The 19,592-nt window shown below is 38.0% G+C and overlaps 1 protein-coding gene across 4 annotated transcripts in view; it reads left to right on the top strand.

Annotated features, from left to right (window-relative positions):
• Positions 1-962: 962 nt before the first annotated feature.
• PTBP2 (polypyrimidine tract binding protein 2) overlaps positions 963-19,592 on the top strand; it is an 84,131-nt gene continuing 65,501 nt past the window's right edge. For 3 of the 4 annotated variants that reach the window (XM_038541248.1, XM_038541247.1, XM_038541246.1), the window contains exons 1-2: positions 963-1,113; positions 2,925-2,955. In XM_038541248.1, the coding sequence (XP_038397176.1) occupies positions 1,106-1,113; positions 2,925-2,955 (39 nt within the window). In that variant the 5' untranslated portion in view covers positions 963-1,105. The remainder of the gene's footprint in view (positions 1,114-2,924; positions 2,956-19,592) is intronic. The other variant, XM_038541249.1, reaches the window with a different exon arrangement.

The following is a 19,592-nucleotide window of genomic DNA, read 5'->3' as shown; positions in this document are numbered from 1 at the left end:
GTGGTTGGGGGGGACAGATGGAGGAGAGGGTAAATTGGTGGCAAAAGCAAACTCCACAGAATGGACGCTTGTCCAAATTTCGTTGAACCTCTGAAAAACGTACTAAAGGCCCAATAGGGTATTCGAATTAAAACGGAGAGCCCTGAGATACATAGGGAAGGGAGTCGGTTTGTGCGGCCCATCGTAGCGGTCTCTAACCAGAACCAGCGGCAAGGACAGGACCGAGGTGTCACTGCACTCCCCCGTCTCCCCCTCCAGGCACCGAAGGGTGGACGATCCCCATCTGGTCTTCGCCACCGGGCTGGTCTTGCCTTCCTCTCCCTCCGGGCCCTGTGACCCTTTTTCCTACAGGGCCCCCAGTCATCAGCCGGGGGGGGGGGGGGGGGGGCGTCGCACCCTCCGCGGGCTGGGCCGCACGTGCCGGCGTCCGCTCCCGCACGGTCCCGCGTAGCGGGGCGTAGCGGGGCAAGGGGGTTCCGGTGCGGAGGGTGGAGAGGGGCTGCGAGGAAAAGATGGCGTAAGAGGAAAGCCATAAAATAGTTTTGGGTTGCGGGTGTGTGTGTGTGTTGTTTTTTCTCTCCTCCGCCCCCCCTTGGAGCAAATAGGTGCGGGGCGGCCGCAGGGGACGAGGTTCGCGGCCCAGAGCGGAGGCGGCCTGGGGGCAGCCCCGCGTCCAGGGCCTCCCCGGGGCTGCAGCGCGCCGGGCGCCGAGGCTGCGCGGAGGAGCCGCCCCGGGGGTTCCGCGGGCTCCGCGGGGCTCCGCGGGGGCGCGCGCAGGGGACGGCGGGCCGCGGCGCTCCACGGCCGCAGCGCGGGCCCCGAGGGCGGAGGGCCCCGGGGGCGGAGGCCCGGCGCGCGGCGGCGCGGAGGAAGCGACGGCGGCGGCGCCCACTCCCCCTCGGCCCCGCGCCCCGCCGCTCGCCTCCCGCCGCCGGGCGCCGGCGCGCTCGGCTCTTTCCGCCGCCGCCGCTGCCGCGCGCTGCCCCGTGCGCTCCGGCACCTTCGGCAATTTCCGTCGGGCCCCGGCCGCCATTTTCTCGCCGCTTGTGTGTCTCGCTGGCTGCGTGGCTCGGTTCCTGTGAGCGAAGCTTTGTCCGGTTCGGCAATGGACGGGTACGTAGTGCGGCCGGCGAGGAGGTGTGTGAGCGGGGCGCCGGGCCGTCCTGCCGCCCGGGCCGGGGTCGGCGGGGACCCCGCGGGCGGCCCCTCCCAGGGCCGGGCTGCCGTTACCCAACCCCCGCCCCATCGCACACACCCCTCCCTCCGCTTCCCCCGGCGGCTCCGCTCGGGAACCGGGGAAGAAAGCGGGCTCGGAGGCCGGGGCGGCGGCGGGGCTGCGGGGGGCGACGGCGGGGTGGGGGCCCCGCGGCGGCGGCCCGGCCCTGCCCCCTCCGGGAGCCATTTCCATCCGAGAGCCGGACCCGGGCCCCGGGCGGCCGCGCCGGCGGGAGCGAGGCCTGTGGGGGGGCGGCCGGGGGAGACGAGAGGGGAGGCAACGGCGTGACCCCCGGCCGCCCCCCCCCCCCCCGGTCCCTCCGGCCTCCCCGGGCCTCCGGCCTCCGCGGCCCCCCGGCCTCCCTCCCCCTCCCGGTCCCCCCGGCCCGCCCCGGTTCCCCGGCCTCCCGGCTCCCCCCGGCTCCCCCCGGCTCCCCCCGGCCTCCGCGGCCTGCCTCCCCCCTCCGGCCGCCCCGGCCCGCCCTGGCTGGGGGAGATGCCGGTGGCGGGAGCGGGGGGTGGCGGGAGCGGGGGGTGGGGGGGCGGGGAGGCCGAGCGGCGGCGGGAGGAAGGGGGAAGGCAGATGTCATACTCCTTTGTTTTCACTGGAGTCTGGTGGTGGGGGCGGGAGACCGAAAGAAAAGAAAAAAAGCCTTTTTGTGGGGGCCTGAGGACGTTCCAGGCTTGGCAGAAGGGCCCAGAAACGAAATCGTCTGAAAACCCGAGTGTTTGCGGTCGACCTCAGTCACACGGGCAGAGGCCAGCAGCCATGGCAGGAACGAGAGCCCCCGGTCCACCCACCCAGGGCCGTTTTTTTTTAAGTCACTTTGACCAGTTTCTGGACAAACAAAAAACAACTGCAAAAGACAAAAACAAAAAAACAAAAAACCAAACACCACCCGAGCCGGAACCGTGCGGCGACTCTGAAAGGCCGAGGAGGCGCAGTGCCGCTGAGCGAGGCGAGGCCGCGGCGCGGGGAGGCGGCCCGGCCCGGGGTCTCCGGGGTCTCCGGGGTCTCCGGGGTCTCCGGCGCTCGGCGTCTGAGGGGCCCGCGGGGGCGGTGCTGGGCGACCGCGCCGCCGTCCGCAGCCCTGCCCGGGGCTTGAAGCGGGTCGTTCAGAAAGCCCCTGGAGTAGAATCCGTGGCAACATACGGAGAGCCAAGTAAAATACGAGTTTATTTTAAATGTTCGTGGAGTTTAGTGTTTTTTAAGACACATCGAGGGAAGGACATACCAAAGTTAGAGTAACAGACTTCACCCCAGAGGTTGTTTAGACATTGTTTTCCAGTGAAACGTAGATCTAGAGAAGTTCACTATTCCTCCAGAGAAACCTGGAAACTGGTGACTAGACTTGGCAGTGGAGTTCATGTTCCCTGAGTCTATCAAGATAGCTGAAGAGTTGGTTTAAGTCTTCCATTACTAGTCTTAAGTGTAAAGCTTGGCAGAAATGGCACCACAGTGTTTGGAGTTTTTGTTCTTTTTGGTAGATAAGGGTCGTGGGAACAATACCAAAAGTTCAGCGACTTTCATCTCAGGTTTGAAAGCAATTTTCCACAAGACCGAAGTGTCGTTGACCATCTCTCTATTTGTTTTCCATATGCATGGTGACTGGAGGATTTATTAATGATGAACTACTCTGAAAAAGTTTTAGAGCCCAACAGTGATCCTTAGAACAACGAGGCTGAAACTTTTTTTTCTTTCTTTACAGAATTGTCACTGAGGTTGCAGTTGGCGTGAAGGTACGAAAAAATTGTTTGAAACTAATGAAAACCGAATTACTCAATCTACTGTTATCATTAGTGGAAATTTTCAGCTAACTTTTGTAAGTTACAATTAACAAAAGTGAAGTGTTTAATTTCAAGAGTTGGATTATGTAGTTGATAATCTAAATGGACAAAAACTAAGTTTTTTTTAGAAAGGCAGTCTGTGAGAATAACATCTTAAAGTAGGTATGAGTGCTGTTCAGGGAATGAAAAATGCTTTCGGATATAGAGCTTTGAGAATATATAAATAATAGCTCAGTTTTTTGAGGAGAGATTACGATTTTAAATAGATAAGTGATTTGACCAAAATCGTGTGATTTTATTAATCTAATATTTTTTTGTACTTTTAATTGTGAAGACTAAACTATGTATTTCAATAATGAGCCACATTAACAATCCGTTATCTTGATCCTTAAAAGAAATTTGTTTAGGCAATTAGCTTCAAATTAGAGTCAGAAGTTAAGAGCTGGTTTGTCTTTTCCATTAAAGGAAAATAGGCCTTGTGGTACAGATCATTTGGAATCTTTCCTCACTTTTTGGCCAGGAAAACTACTTATTTAGATCTTCCTTCTAATGCTTTGGCCTTTTCCTTGAATCCTTGCACATTTTAACAGTGTACTATGTCAAAATTTTTGTTTGCAAACCTGTCTGCTGTGTTGGGGCATGGTTCTTTGGTTTTTTAAAAATTTTCAGACCTGGCACATCTTTTAGGCCTAATACACAAATAACTTGTTGATGCAATGACGTTTCCCCCTTTCAAGTATGAATAGTCTTGGGAGGCTATGTTCTTAGCATAGTGGTAGTGACTGTTGACAATATTTTTTGGAATTCTTAAAATTTCATCTACAACAATGTGATATTCCTTAGAATATCCTAAGGAGATATTTTGTATTTTCTTTTTTCTGCCTTACTAAATATTTGTTCATACTTGATATTTAGTCTTATTTGTTGAGTTCATATTACATAGATCAGGGGAGAGAGAGTGAGCTTTTTCTGGGGAAGGCAATCTTACTTGGCAGTGATATTTTCTAAGTTGAAGTAGTTGCAGGGTTTGAAATTGGGAATAGTTCATGAGTGCAGGATATAGAATGTAAAATTACCATTGAAATAGATATCCTCTGTAATTTTGTATAAATGAATGAATGATGTAAGTTGGAGAGAAGGAACTGATAAGAGCCACCAGGAGTAGGCTGACAGAAATGAGACAGAGAATCAGATGTCCAGTTATGGTTTATTGGTTTAACAGTTTTCTATATATTAGTAGAGGAGAAAAAAATTGGAAAACAATGTAAAAATAATTGCCAGCCGTTTTTTTTTAATCCATTTTTTAATATAAAAGTTTGAATAACTGAAGTTTTGTTTTGCGGACTTTTCTAAGATGGTGGTTAATAACTTTTGCTTTGGAGTCATGCCTGTGTATAAGTAATTAAGTTTTCATATGTATATATATTCTTTTAATGTGCCTGGTTAAAATTCATAGTGGTAAGTATTTCTCACTGAGTCCCAGTCCTGTTTCTCAGGTGAGGTAATTACGTTAAATTTTTTCTGGTGCATTTTTTTCCTGAAGTGTTTTTTAGATTTGTATATTATCAAATATTAGCATCCTTGCTTATTTACACAAATGGGTTTTCCACAAATACCATGTGTACTGGCTCACTACTTGCCTTTTTTTAAAAAGATAGCTTTATTGAGAGAAAATTTGACATAAAATAAACTGCACTTATTATTGGACATATGAATACACCTATGAGATCATTACCATAATGAAGATCATGTCTATCACCCCCAGAAGTATCATTTTGCCCCTTGGTAATCCCTTCCTCCTGTCTGTCTTTCCCCAAACAACAATTGATCCTCTCTCTGTCACTGTAGGGTCAGTTTGCATTTTTTAGAATTTTAAGGGAGTCAGGATGTACCTCTTTGGTTTTATTTCACTTACTCTAATTATTTTGAGATTTACTCATGTTATCTATCAATAGTCTATTTTTTCTTGCTTAGTAGTATTACATTTTATGGATATACAGCAATTTGTTTATCCATTCAACTCTTGGGTTGTTTCCAGTTTTTGACTATTGTAAATAAAGCTACTGTGAACATCCTTGTAAAAGTCTTTGTGTGAACTTTTCATTTCTCTTGGGGAAATACCTTTGATTGGAATGACTGGATCGTTTGGTATGCATATGCTATTAACTTTTTTAAAGTTTTGAGAAACTCCAGACCATATTCCAAAATGGTTGTATTATTTTACATTGCTACCAAAAGGGTATGAGATGTCCAGTCCTTCCACATCCTCTCCAATCCTTGAGATTGCCTTTGGCTGTAGGCATTCTCGTAGGTGTGAAGTGGTAATCTCCTGTGGTTTTAATTTGCATTTCTTATGTCTGTGATGTTAATTATCTTTTCATGTTCTTTTTGCCAGCTGTATATCATCTTTGATGAAGTGTGTCTATATCTCTTGCCCACTTTTTAAATTGGATTACTGTTGAGTCTTAAGTCTTCATTCTGGTTATAAGTCTTTTATCAGTTATATGGTTAATATTTTCTACCATTTGTATTTTCATTGTCTCGATAGTGTCTTTTGAAGAACAGCAGTTTTTAATTCTGAAGAACTGAAGTTTACCAATTTTATGTTGTATGGCTCATTTCTAAGCCAAATTTGCCTAACAAAGATTTTTTTCTCTTTTGGTTTTTCTAATAGAAGTTTTACAGTTTTTGGGTTTGCATTTAATTTTTTTTTTAGTTCATTTTTTTTTTAATACAGTGCAAACTATAAGTCAACATTTTTTGTTTTCGTATATGGATTTAAACTTCCAGGACCATTTGTTGAAAAGGCTATCCTTTGTCATTGAATTGGCTTTGCACCTTTGTCAAAAATCAACTATGTATATATGATTCTATTTCTGTACTGTATCCTTTTCCACTGACCCATTTTTATCCATCTAGATGCCAAAAACAAACTGTGTTAATTATGATGACTTTAGTCTTGAAATCAAGCAGTCATGGTCCTCTTTGTTCTTTTTCAAAGTTGTTTTGAAAAACAACTTAGTACTGTGTTTTTTTTTTTGTTTTTTTTTTTTTAATAAGAGTTTCTACAAAAAAGCTTGCTAGGATTTTATTGGAATTAACTTGAATATATAAAACAATTTGAGGCAAATTGACGTCCTAACAATCTTGAGTTTTTCCACTCACAAACAATTATATCTCTCCGTTTACCTAGATCTTAAAAGATTTCTTTTAGCAGTGTTTAATTTTCATTGTACAGTTTTTGTACGTTTTTGTTAGATTTATCCCTTTTTTGTGTTTTTTGGTGCTATTGTAAATGATGTTGTTTTAAAAATCTCAAGTTTCCAGGGGGCACCAGGAACTCCACTGAGTTCAGGGTGACTCAGTGGTTGAATGTTTGCCCTTGGCTCAGGTCGTGATCCTGGGGTCCTGGGATCGAGTTCTGCAGCAGGCTCCCTATGGGGGGAGCCTGCTTCTCCCCCTGCCTGTGTCTCTGCCTCTCTTTGTGTCTCTCATGAATAAATAAATAAAACCTTTAAAAAAAAATGAAGTAAAAAAAAATGTTTCCGGTTATTAGTGTAAGGAACTACTACAGTTTTTTGCATGTTTTCTTGTGTTCTTCACTCTTGCCAAACTCACTTGTTAGATCTAGTAGCTTTTTGTAGATACCATCAGATTTTCTACATAGACTGCTTATTTTATTTCTTCATTTTTTATCTTAATACCATTTTTTTCCCCTGCCTGTGGCATCTAGTATAGTGCTGAGTAGAAGTGATGAGAGCAGGTATCTTTGTCCCTTATATGAGGGTGAACCCCTAAATGATATTCTTTATTTCTTAAATGTTTGGGGCAATTCACCAGTGAAGTTGTGTGGGCCTGATGTTTATTTTCTTTGTGAAGTTTTAAATGACACGTTTAATTTATTTAATAGATACAGGACTATTCAGGTTATTTTTTCTGTTTATTTTTTATTATTTTTTAAATTTATTCATGAGAGACACACACACACAGAGAGGCAGAGACATAGGCAGAGGGAGAGGAGAAGCAGGCTCTGTGCAGGCGGCCCGATGGGGGACTGGATCCAGGGATTCCAGGGTCTTGCCCTGAGCCAAAGGCAGATGCCCAACCACTGAACCACCTGGGCATCCCAGGTTATCTAGTTCTTAAGTGAACTTTGATAATTTGTACCTCCCATAGAGTTAGTCCATTTCTTCCATTTGCATAGAGTTGTTTGTGAGACTACCTTTTTATACTATTGATGTCTGTAGAATCTGTAGTGATGTCACTCCTCTCATTGCTGATACCTATGATTTGTCTTTTCTCTTTTTTCCTTGTCACTTTAGCTAGAGATTATTTTATTAATGTTCTCTAAATATCAGCTTTTGGTTTCTCTGAATGTTCTGTTTCTATCTGTTTTATTTTCTGCTTGCATTTAGTTCTTTTTTCAATTTATGTTGAAGCTTGAGGTCATTGACATACCTTTTCTAACATAGAGGCTTAATGCTAGGTGTTTCCCTTTTAAGTACAGCTTTCATAGCATTTCTTAAATTTTGACACGCACAAGTATGTTTTTTGTGTATAGCATCAAGTTGGAATTTGATTTTTACATCCAACTTACACCCCCTTCTTTTGACTAATAGCATTTTAAAACGATTTTGCTGTTTTTCTATTTATGCCTTGTGTTCTTCCCTTTTTCTGCTTTTTTTGCATAGGTACTTTTTTAATTCCATTATATGTCTTGTTAGTTGATTAGCTTGTGATTCTTTGTTATATTAATGGCTGTTTTTAGGAGTTGTAGCATAGATCTTTAACTTAACCGTAGTCTTCCCTCAAGGAGTATTTATGCCACTTCACATAAATTATGTGAGTATTAGAATACTTTATTTCTCCTCTCTTGGCATCTGTGCTATTGTTATACATCTTCCGTAGATGTTATAAATTCTATTGTTTGTTTATTGAAACAGCCAATTACCTTTTTTAAAAAATATCTTATTTATTCATTCATGAGAGACACAGAGAGGCAGATACATAGGCAGAGGGAGATGCGGGCTCCTCACTGGGAGCCTGATGCAGTATACGATTCCCGGACTAGGATCCATCTTCTGTATTACCCATAGTATAGTTATCTGTATACATTGAATATTCAGGGGGGATTCTTTTTTTTTTTTTTTTTAAAGATTTATTTATTTATTAATGAGAGACAGAGAGAGAGAGAAAGAGAGGCAGAGACACAGGCAGAGTGCAGGGAGCCCAACATGGGACTTGATCCCGGGACTCCAGGATCAGGCCCCAGGCCAAAGGCAGGCGCTAAACCACTGAGCCACCCAGGGATCCCTCGGCGGGGGGAGGATTCTTTACAGATTCCCAGAGTCGTCTCTGTGCAACTCTCTTTGGTATTTTGCTGTAGAAACTACTTATTTTGGTCTCGTTGGACTCCTGTCCTCTTACTTAGGGAGTTTTGAAGTTTGGCCGTTTTCTCCACCCAAGCTGTGCCATGGCCAGAGCTGTGCCATGGCCCGGTCTTTCTCTTAAGAGAGACTAAGCTGGAGGCAGTCATGGACTCATTCATTTGTTTTTTGAATTTCAGGGATCAATGTCCATCATTGTCTGATGTTCACTGGTTTTGAAAACCATTGTTATGTACATCAGGTGTGATTTTTTTTTTTTTTAAGTTCTTTTAATAGGGTAAACTGGTGTGTGTTACATCACCTTGCCTGAAGGTAGAAGTCCATCTATTTTTTTCCTTTTTTAGAAAATTACATAATGTGGTCTGCAGTTTTACATCTGCTTCATTCTTTGTCATATGGACACACTGCAATATAGTTCCTACTTTGGTGGCGTTATGGTTTGATTCCAGTTTACAGTTACAGACTGGGAATATTTACAATGGAAGTAAAAATGCGGTGTCAAGTGAAATCACAATTACAAAGTTTATGAAAACCACATTGGCAAAAGGATTCTTCACTAATTTGTTTTCCACAACTGGATATGGGAGTGCCTGTTTCTCTACATCTTTACCCATTTCTGGGTTTTATAAAAATTTAGAATGTTAGCTAATTATAGGCTAAAAAGGTGCTTTATAGTTTATATTTTGAAATGGTTGAGATTTTAAGAATTTGAGAGTTTTAAATTTCTTGCCCTATGAACTACCTCTCTATACCTGACCTATTTTAATGATCATCTCTGTTAGATTTCTGTGTAAAAAGTGGTAGATTCATTGTAGGTACATTTTCTTACATTCTTTGAATTTGAGGTTTTTCATGTAGTTTTAGGTATATAGATTTATTTATATTAAGTATAATTTATTTTTTTAGTTTGATCTGAAACATTTTTAGCTTCAGTTTTATCTTTTAAATGGGATTATAATAGTTTTGAAGATTAAACGTGATTATACAGAAAAAGTATAGTTTCACAACTAGGTCTTAAGTTAATGTTGATTTATACTACATACAGAATATCCAAATTTTAGAGCTTTAGGATATGTTGAAATTTCATTTTTTTGTTATCTTTATAAATTTGCTGTAGTTACTCCATTGATTTTAGACTCCTTTCTTTTTGGTTAGCTTAGTGAGAGCATAAAAGGAAATTCGTGAATTTTTAATAAGAGGTTTGTTGCATCTCTTTAAAATGTTTTTTTACATTCTTTGTGATTTGTAATTAATTTCAGGGTTTCTTTCTATACCCTTAACCATTTTCCACTGCGAAATCTTTGCAAAATAATTGGCCTTAGGAAAACAAATGCATGAAGTGATTGCATAGTAATTCTAGATGATAACTCAGTATGTTGAAATATTAACTCTTTGGATAGATGTTTTAAATAGTGAAAATTGTAGTAGTTTTCTTGTAAACTAACTAAATGAAGCCTTTAAAACTGGATAATTAATAAAGGACATAGTTGTTACAATAAGTTGTTAGCATTTTCCAACTTGGATTTCATTAGTGTTTTTGAAAGCACTGGTTGTAAATTGCTGAACTTTACTGTTTAAATTTTGCTATAGGTATTGAATTTACCAACATTGGCTTTTTAGATAGTTGTAATGAAATAATGCTCTTACTTTTTTTGTAACGATTGAACATAACTGGTTGTTTATAATAGGTGTGTTATTAAAAATGCTTTGCTCAGGTTTTTAGATTCTTCTATTTCTTAAAATGCTATATATATATATATATATATATATATACACACACACACACATGTGTATAGCATGCACATGCATCCTTAGGTATTTGTATCAGAATTTCAAGTTGAAGGCATTTTTAGTGTGTCTGTTAAGTGACAACATTGTTAACTTGTAATTCAAAGACTGAGAATAAATGCTCCTTGAGTGTAGAGGTAGGGACCTTATTTGTTTTAGTGCTCCTCCACCATGGATTATACCTTACTCAGTAAATAATTTAATGACTCCTCAAGAGTCTCTGGCTTCAGTATGCTTATAATCTCAGCCATTTATCAGTAAAAAGATAAACACCAATTTTATTTCACAGCATTCTTCCTTTTTACTGGAGATACAAAAGAGCTGTATCTTTTAGAACTTCATATGAAGAGATAAGAACACAAGATTTAAGCATGTGCCATTTGGCCTCAATAGGAGAGATTAGTTTGGTAAGGATCAGAGTAGACTTCACAAAAGTAGTGACTTGTGACATATGTATGGTAAACAGTTTGGGAGGAGTGAGTAGTATATGTTGAGGGAATGATATGGCCAAAGTTGTGTTGATGGGTGGCACAAAATCACAACCAATGAATAGCTTTTGTGTTGGTAGGTTTATATATGGGTTTGTATATGGATATGAGAGAAAGAGAAGATGGCAGATAGGTTGTAGAAGGCCTTAAGTGCAGGTTATCAAATTTGTATTTCATCGTGTAGGCACTATTCTATATAACTGTAAGTCCCCATATATAAAAGTAGCCTACTGTTATGCTGTTTTTGGAATTTGGAGAATAAGTTCCAAAAGGATTGGCTGTGGTATTATATGGAGTGCTGTGAATTAGAATAATGAGTATCTGTAAATGTTATATCTTAATCTCTTATTTGTTCTGTGTTGCTGAAGTATCATAGCTTTCTTAATTTAGTTTTAGACATATTGCATTAAGGGCTAATGTGGGTAAGTAATATTTTTACTTTAGAAGTAATAAAGTGTCACAAAAGCTTACGAAATAAATGTTTTTGAGGAATGATTCCTTTTATAACTTGTGAATTTTGAACGTAGAAGAAGACAATAGTTACCATGAATAAATATAAATACCATGAATAGTTATCATTGGGCACTTAATCCTAACAATCATCAGTATACCATTGCTAAAATTTGTGATATCCACTCTACTTTTCTCCTGTATTGTTTTGGGAAAAGTTGCAAATACTGTTTTTTTTTTTTTAATTTTTAAGTTTTATTATAATTAGAATTTATATATATATATATATATATTTTTTTTTTTTTTTTTTTTTGAGAGTATACCATCAGGTAGGGAGAGGGAGAAGGAGAATCTTAAGCAGGCTCCACACTGAGTCGGGGAATCTCACAACCCTGAAGTCATAACCTGAGCTGAATCAAGAGCCATATGCTTAACTGACTGAGCCACCAGGCACCCCTGTATTATTATTTTATTTGTAAATGTTTTGGTGTGTCTCTAAAAGATAAGGGTTCTGTCTCTTTTTTTTTCCTAGAAAAATAAACACAATAATATTAGGATGTCCAAAAAAATGAACAATTCCTTAATGTTACCAAATACCAAATTTGTGTTAAAATTTTAATTGTCATAAAATCATAGAATTTTTGCAGGTTTTTTTTTTTTTTTTTGTGGAAGGGGGAGATCAGGATCAAATAAGATGAACACATTCAATAGAATGATATGCCTGTTTTAGTTCTTTTAATATGTTAAGTTCTTTCACTCCTGTGGGTTTCATTTTGTTTTACATTGTATTTTGTTTTTGAAGAAAACTTGTTGGTCCTATAGAGTTGTGTCCCCCCCCCCCCCCCGCCCCCCCGTCTCTGTCTATTCATTGTGTTCTGATGTTGTCATTTAAAATGTTCATGTGTCATTGATGTTGGATCTAGAGACTATCATATTCTTTTTTTGTTTGTTTTTGGTAATATTTTATAAGTGGTAGTATGTTTTTCCACTAGAAGACATTGCTGTTTGATTTGTGTGTGTGTGTGTGTGTGTGTGATGTTATTCTCAATGTTTCTTGTAATAACTTCTTTCACCTTGTTTGTGCTCAGCATAGCCTGCTTGTAAACATCTGTTCTTCAGTGTTCTTAAAGGATATATAAAAGAAGTGTATCTTAAAGTTCACTTAAAATTTGCATAATGGAAACACAGTATTAAAATTTAATGTAACTTGAAATTTTTGATGGTGGACAAGAATGGTTTTCGATGAATGTCTTGTCAAATTAAGAACATGTGATTCAGAATTTGCTAGCAGGCTAGGGTTTGACCTCTATAACATTGAAGGTAATTTCTGAGCTTTAGTTTTAACTAATTTTTATATTTTTAAATATTTTATTTATTTATTTGACAGAACAAGCAGGGGAAGCAGCAGAGGAAGAGGGAGAAGCTGGCTCCCTGCCGAGCAGGGAGCCCCATGCAGGGGGCTGGATCCCAGGACCTTGGGATCATGCCCTGAGCTGAAGGCAGATGCTTAACCAACTAGCCACTCAGCACCCTTAATTGAACAAATTTTAAAATGGACTTAATAGGATCTACTTCAAAAGTCATTTTAAAGATTACGTAGAGTAACTAGTTATATTTTGTGTAGAATGATATATAAGTGCTCAAATGATGATCATGCATGGTGTTACTATAGCTCTTTATACACCTGATTTGGAAGGAACACCTCAGTGGATGCCAAATAATATAGTTTTTTATGTAGGTATTAGAGACCATTTTTTTAGTGTTTAAAAGTTAAATTTTTTTATTGAAGTGCATTTAACATACAGTATTACTAGTTTCAAGTGTACATAATTAAAAAAAAAGTTTTTGTTTTTTTTTAAGTGATCTCTGTGTTTAAGTGTGGGGCTTAAAGTCAGGACCCTGAAATCAAGAGTTGCATGTTTTTCTAGCTGAGCCAGCAGAGCCCCCTCAAGTGTATATTAGTTTTTAAGAGAGCCTGGAGTCCATGTTAAAAATAGCTAGTCAGATAACACTAAAGATAGAATTAGTGAACTGAAAGATAAAAATTACTCTGTTTAACAGAGCAACAAAGAGATGAAAATAGTAGAAGGGGTAAAAGATGGAGGAAAGGAAAAGAAATTATAAGAAGTACCTAATTAGGGTGTCAGAAAGAGAAACTAAATATTGCAGAGAAGTAGAATATGAAAGTTTAAGAGTCATATTTTTCCAAAATTGATGAACCTCATGAATTCTTAGATTTAGGATGCACAGGAAAACTTAGGTACATGTACATCACAGTGAAAGAGCAGACGACCAGACACAGAGAAGTTCTATAAAGCAGCCATAGAAAAATCGTATTTCCTAAGAAAGAATAAGAACTAGAGAGACAATATGCTTCTTCAGCATAGGAGTCCAGAAGATAGTGGAATAGTATCTTCAAAGTGTTGAATGAAAATAACTACCTATTATTATATAGTCAGCTAAATTGTCACTTAAAGAGAAAAATAAAATAGTGACATTTTCAGAAACCCTTCTTCCCTTTCCTCTCCCCAAAAAAAGACAGTTGGGGAAATTTATCAACAGACCCATCGAAGAATTTCTAGAGGTTGTACTTTAGAAAGAATACTGGTAACTCCAGGAAGGAGGTTTGAGGTAGGAAAAACAAGGTTAACCAAGAAATTGATAGGTTTATGGGTAAGGTTAATTATTGATGTTATTAACTAAGAAAGTAATGGCAATGATTGTTTGATTTGGGGTTTAAAAAATAGAAATAAAAATATTAAATCATAATAACATGTAAGAGAGTAGTTGAGTAATTGATGTTTAAGGTCTGATGATTCTAGTATTCTTAAGCTGTGTTGTCCCTTATAGTATTGAGCACTTGACCTGTGACTAGTCTAAACTAATCTCCAATTGTAAAGTGCACATAAGGGATCCCTGGGTGGCGCAGCGGTTGGGCGCCTGCCTTTGGCCCAGGGCGTGATCCTGGAGACCCGGGATCGAATCCCACGTCGGGCTCCCGGTGCATGGAGCCTGCTTCTCCCTCTGCCTGTGTCTCTGCCTCTTTCTCGTTCTCTCTCTGTGACTATCATAAATAAAAAATAAAATAAAATAAAGTGCACATAAATTTCCAAGACTTACTAGTATGATAAAAAAAGAATATAATTTTTATACCTATTACATGTTGATAATATTTTGGATTAAATAAAATATTTTTGTATCCTTTTCTTTTTAATTTCTAAAATATGGTTACTACAACATTTATAAGATTGTGTTGTACATCTTACATTTCTTTTGGACAGTACCAATCCGGAGGATAGAAATTTCAGGTCCAAAATGAATCAGATTAAGTTTACGTCTTAAATTGTAAGGTAAATTTTAAAATTGTACAGTAAAAATAGGGGTAGAGTGTATACCTTCTAAAATAATTGGAGGATGAGGGTGACTAAAATGAAAGGCACATAATCCAAAAGAAGTCCAGGAGAAAAGGTAAAAGAATAGGACACAAAGTGAATTCATTTTAATAGTGTTAGGAAAGGTTCTGTGGAGGATTCCTTTGAGTCTTTAAATGTAGAATTTTGGAGGGTTGGACTTGATTTAACCCTAATTATCTCCCGAAGTCTCCATTTCCAAATACCATGACATTGGGAGTTACAACTTCAGCATGTGAATTTTGTTGGTCATTAACATTCAGTTCATTGCATCCTCTGTATACTTTTCCTCCAGGCCCTCCCCAGGTAACCACTCTTGAATTTGGTGTTTGCCATTCCTGTCTATACTTTCACTGTGTTATTTATGTTTTTGTATGTTAAGCAATATATGGTTTTGTTTTACATGTTTAAACTATGTATATGTGCCATATGCTGTGTGTATTCTGTAACTTGTCTTTCCTGTTAAATATTATTTTTGTTATTTTAACTTTATATATGCCTCTAACTCATTCACTTTCATTGCCATACGGTATGTGACTATATAAGTGTACCATAACCCTATTGACAAATATTGAGGTGGTTTCCAGTTTTTTCCTGTTATAAATTGTGAGTATTATTTTGCATATATCAATAAAAGTCACTTTTCAAATGTCTCTGGAATTGGAATCACTGGATTTTAGTGTCTGTTTTCAAGTTGATTGGATATTGATGTTATATTTCTAAGTGGTTGTGCTAATTTATACTCTACTAGTAGTGTGTGAGAATTCCTGTTTCTGCCCATCTTCTCTGATAATTGGCATAGTTGGACTTTTTGTCAGTTTAAGGAACACGTGAATGGTATCTTGTTTTAGTTTGAATTCCCGGAGTATGAATGATACATTTTCTTAGTTCACTCATGTTTCTTCTCTGTTAAGTACCTGTTCATATAGTCTGTTCATTTTCTTTTTAATGTAGCTTTTAATCTTACTATGTCCTAGAGGTTTTTATATATTGTGGATACTAAAGCCATTTTACTTATAAGTACTATAGTTAACTCCTGTCTGTGGCTGTTTTGTTTTTGCATTGATGAACAGAAGTTGGAAATTTAACATCATTTTTATGTTTTGGCTTAAGAAATTGGTCTTTAACTCAGGGTGTTAAATACAGTAGATTTTATTTTGAAAGTTTTGATACAGTAGATTTTATTTGGAAAGTTTTGAAAGTTTGTTTTTCACATTTAAGGCCTCCTGGAATTTAAGTTTTGTGTAGTATATGAAAAGGTTTAATGATATTTTTCTCTTACAGATAACAAACTTTGTACCAACTTAATTGAATAGTTCGTGTTTTATTTTCCCACTAATCTGCAGTGTCTGTTATCAGGTTGCCATATATGCATGGAACTATTTCTGGGTTATCTGTTTTATTGTTTGTCTTTTCCACAGTGTCTTAATTTACTGTAGCGTCTTGGAGTCTTGTGGAATGATTTTTACAACTATGTTCTTCAAAATTGTCTTGACATTTTCTTTATCATGTGTATTTTAAGATCAATTGGCTGAGTTCCATAAAGACACTTTGGGTTTTGATTAAATTGACTAAGTTTATAAGATAATTGGGGGGAGTATTTACATTATCAATAAAATAAGATGGCAGTACTTGAACTCAGAGGGAGAGAACTATAACGTTTTTTTTTTGAAAAATTTACCTCTGTTTTTCTGTGTAATATTTTCTCTAATTATAGAGGTTATGCTTAATGCTTTAGGCAAAAAGGAAAATAGATGACCGGAGACTTTACCCAAGTTAATCAGCACCATACGTACTTCGCATCATTTCTGCTACATATCATAAGAATTTTAAGCAGCACATATATGTAAAGGGTGAAAAAAGAGGGATACTTTGAATAGTTCAATTTCCTTCAAAGTTACTGGTTTATTTAGTGTTTTCCTGAAAATCATGTTTTTATTGGGCTTCAGATTTCTCAGAATTGTATAACATTTTTTAATTCTCCTCTTCATATTCTGTTTATTTCTCTTGTCAGAGAGCTTATTTTATTAGTCTGTACAAAGACCAGCTTTTCCATAATTCTTTAATCTCTGTTTTTATCATTTTTTTTCTCACACTAGATTAATTTTGTCTTTTAGTACACTTTAGATCCTGAACTCATTGACTTTCTTGTTTAAAAAATGTGTTCAAGATTAAGGAAGATTAGGTGATACTTTTGAGAATAAGTTTTTTTTTTTTTTTTTTCTTTAATGATAGTCACAGAGAGAGAGAGAGAGGGGGCAGAGACACAGGCAGAGGGAGAAGCAGGCTCTATGCACCGGAAGCCTGATGTGGGATTTGATCCCGGGTCTCCAGGATCATGCCCTGGGCCAAAGGCAGGCGCTAAACCGCTGCGCCACCCAGGAATCCCTGAGAATAAGTTTTTAAAGTTCTTCTTTTTCTGTTTTTTATGTTGAGCTATAATTTACCTATAACTCTTGTTTCACTTGTACACATAATGATTTGATATATGTGTATGTTATGAAACAATTACCAAGATAAGTTTATTTAATATCTATCACAATATAACATTAAAATTTTTTCGTTATGAGAATTTTAAAGATTTTTATTAGCACTTTGAAATGTACAATATAGTATTTTTATTTACAGTAACTGCTATATGTTGCATCCTCAGGATTCATTTATCTTATAACTGCAAGTTTGTATGTTTTGACCACCTTCACCCTTTTTGTCCATCCTCTACTTCTGGCAGCTTTCCATCTGTTTTTTGTATCTATAAATTTAGGTTTTGTTTAAAATTAGATTTTACATATAAGTGAGATCATATGTGTAGTATTTGTCTTTCTGTATCGGATTCAGTATAATAACCCTCAAGGCCCATCCATGTCATAAATGATAGGGTTTCCGTTTTTTTTTTTTTTTTTTTTCCTAATGGCTGAATAATATTCCACACCACATTGTCTTTATCCATTCATTCATTGATGGACATTTAGGTTAGTTTCCATGTCTTGGTTGTAAATTCTGCATTGAACATGGGGATGCAGGTATCTTTGAGATAGTGATATCCTTCAGATAAATTCCCAGAAGTGGGATTGCTGGATTATATAATTATACTTTTAAAAATTTGGGGGAGAACCTTTACTGTTTTCCATAGGGGCTGCACCAGTTTACATTCCTACCAGTAGTGAATAAGGGATCTCTTTTCCCTACATTCTTATAAAATACTTTTTATTTATTGTTTTTTTTTTTGTAATAACCATTATAACAGGTGTGAGGTGATAGATACCCCATTGTGATTTTAATTTGCATTACTCTGATGATTCGTGATGTTGACCACTTTTTTACATGATGACCACTTTCTTACATACCAAGTGGCCATCAGCCTTTTTTCTTTGGAAAGATGTCTATTCAGATCATCTGCCCATTTTTAATTAGATTTTTTCAACCCTGAGTCATATGAATTCATTGTATATTTTGGATATACCATAGTATCCTCTTAGTGTCCCCCATGGGTACATTCCAACATCTGTAGTGGATGCTTAAAACTGAATAATATCTAATTCTATGTATATGCTGTTTTTTACTTGTATGTATACCTGTGGTAAAGTTTAATTTACAAATTAGGCACAGTAAGAGATTAATAACAATAGAATAGTACTTTTTATATAGCTAGGTGAATGTGATCTCTTTCAGACTAATTGCACTGTACTCATCTTTCTTGTGATATGAGATAAAATGGCTATGCGATGACATAAAGTGAGGTGAATGATGTAGACATTGTGATGTAGGATTAGGATGCTTTCGACCTTCTGACAATACTTCAGAAGAAGGATCATATGGTTGACCATGGGTAACTAAAATTATAGCTAAGAGGAGACAATTGTATATGACTTGCAAATATTTTCTCCCATTCTGTAGGTCCTCCTCAGGTTGCCTTTGCTTTTGGTGTCAAATCCAAAAAAATCATTGCCTAGACTAATGTTGAGGAGTTTATCCCTGTATTTTCTTCTAGGAGTTTTATGGTTTTAGATTTTATATTCAATTATTTAACTTATTTTGAGTTGATTTTTGTGTGTGGTGTGAAGTAGTAGTCTAGTTTCATTCTTTTACATGTGGCTATTTTCTTAGCATCATTTACTGAAGAGATTGTTTTGTTTTACTGAAGAGATTGTTGTGTCTCCATTGTATGTTTTTAGCTGCTTTGTCATAAATTAATTGACCCTGTATGTGTGGATATTTTTCTCTTCCATTGATCTGTGTATCAAGTTTTTATGCCCGTGCCATCCTGTTTTGAGTACTGGTTTGAAATCAGGAAGTGTGAGGCCTCTAGCTTTGTTCTTTTTCAAGATTTCTTTGGCTATTTGGGATCCTTCACAGTTCCATACAAATAGGATTGTGTTCTATTTTGTGAAAAATGCCGTTGGAATTTTGATAGGGATTGCATTGAATCTGTAGATTGCTTTGTGTAGTATAAACACTTTAACAGTATTGATTTTCCCAATCCCTGAGCACAAAATGTCTTTCTATATATTTGTGTCAATTTTTTCATTTTTATTTTTTAAACTTCATTATTAAACTTTCAAGATACACAAAAATAGTATGAATGGTACAGTGATACGCAAATCCTTTCTTTTGGGGAATATTAAAGTAAATCTCAGAGGTCATTTCATACCATCCCTAAATATCTTATTGTGGGTCTCATATAATCTCCTAAGGATTATATTGGTACCATTATTAAACCTAAATAAAATTTAAAATAATTTCTTAATATTATCTAATTCCCAGAGTAGTCAAAATTTCCCAGTTCCTTCAAAGATGTCTTTTTTCCCCTTTTCAAATCAGGAATTAAGGACAGTCAATATTTAACATCTAGTTAATGTTTAGTTAATTTAATGTTTAGTTAATGACTTTTAAGTCTCTTTATAAATCAATTTACCCTCTTCTTCCCCTTTATCATTTTTTCTTTTACTGCTTATTAGAGAAACTGTGTCATCTATTCTGTATGATTTTCCACTTTGTTGATTTTGATGATTATACCTCTATGTCATTTTACACATTCCTCATATCCTCTTTCCTTTGATGAGGCT

Source organism: Canis lupus, chromosome 6 (genome assembly GCF_011100685.1).
Source record: "Canis lupus familiaris isolate Mischka breed German Shepherd chromosome 6, alternate assembly UU_Cfam_GSD_1.0, whole genome shotgun sequence".
In the NCBI taxonomy this organism is placed as follows: domain Eukaryota; kingdom Metazoa; phylum Chordata; class Mammalia; order Carnivora; family Canidae; genus Canis; species Canis lupus.
This window is presented reverse-complemented; position numbering and strand designations above follow the sequence as displayed.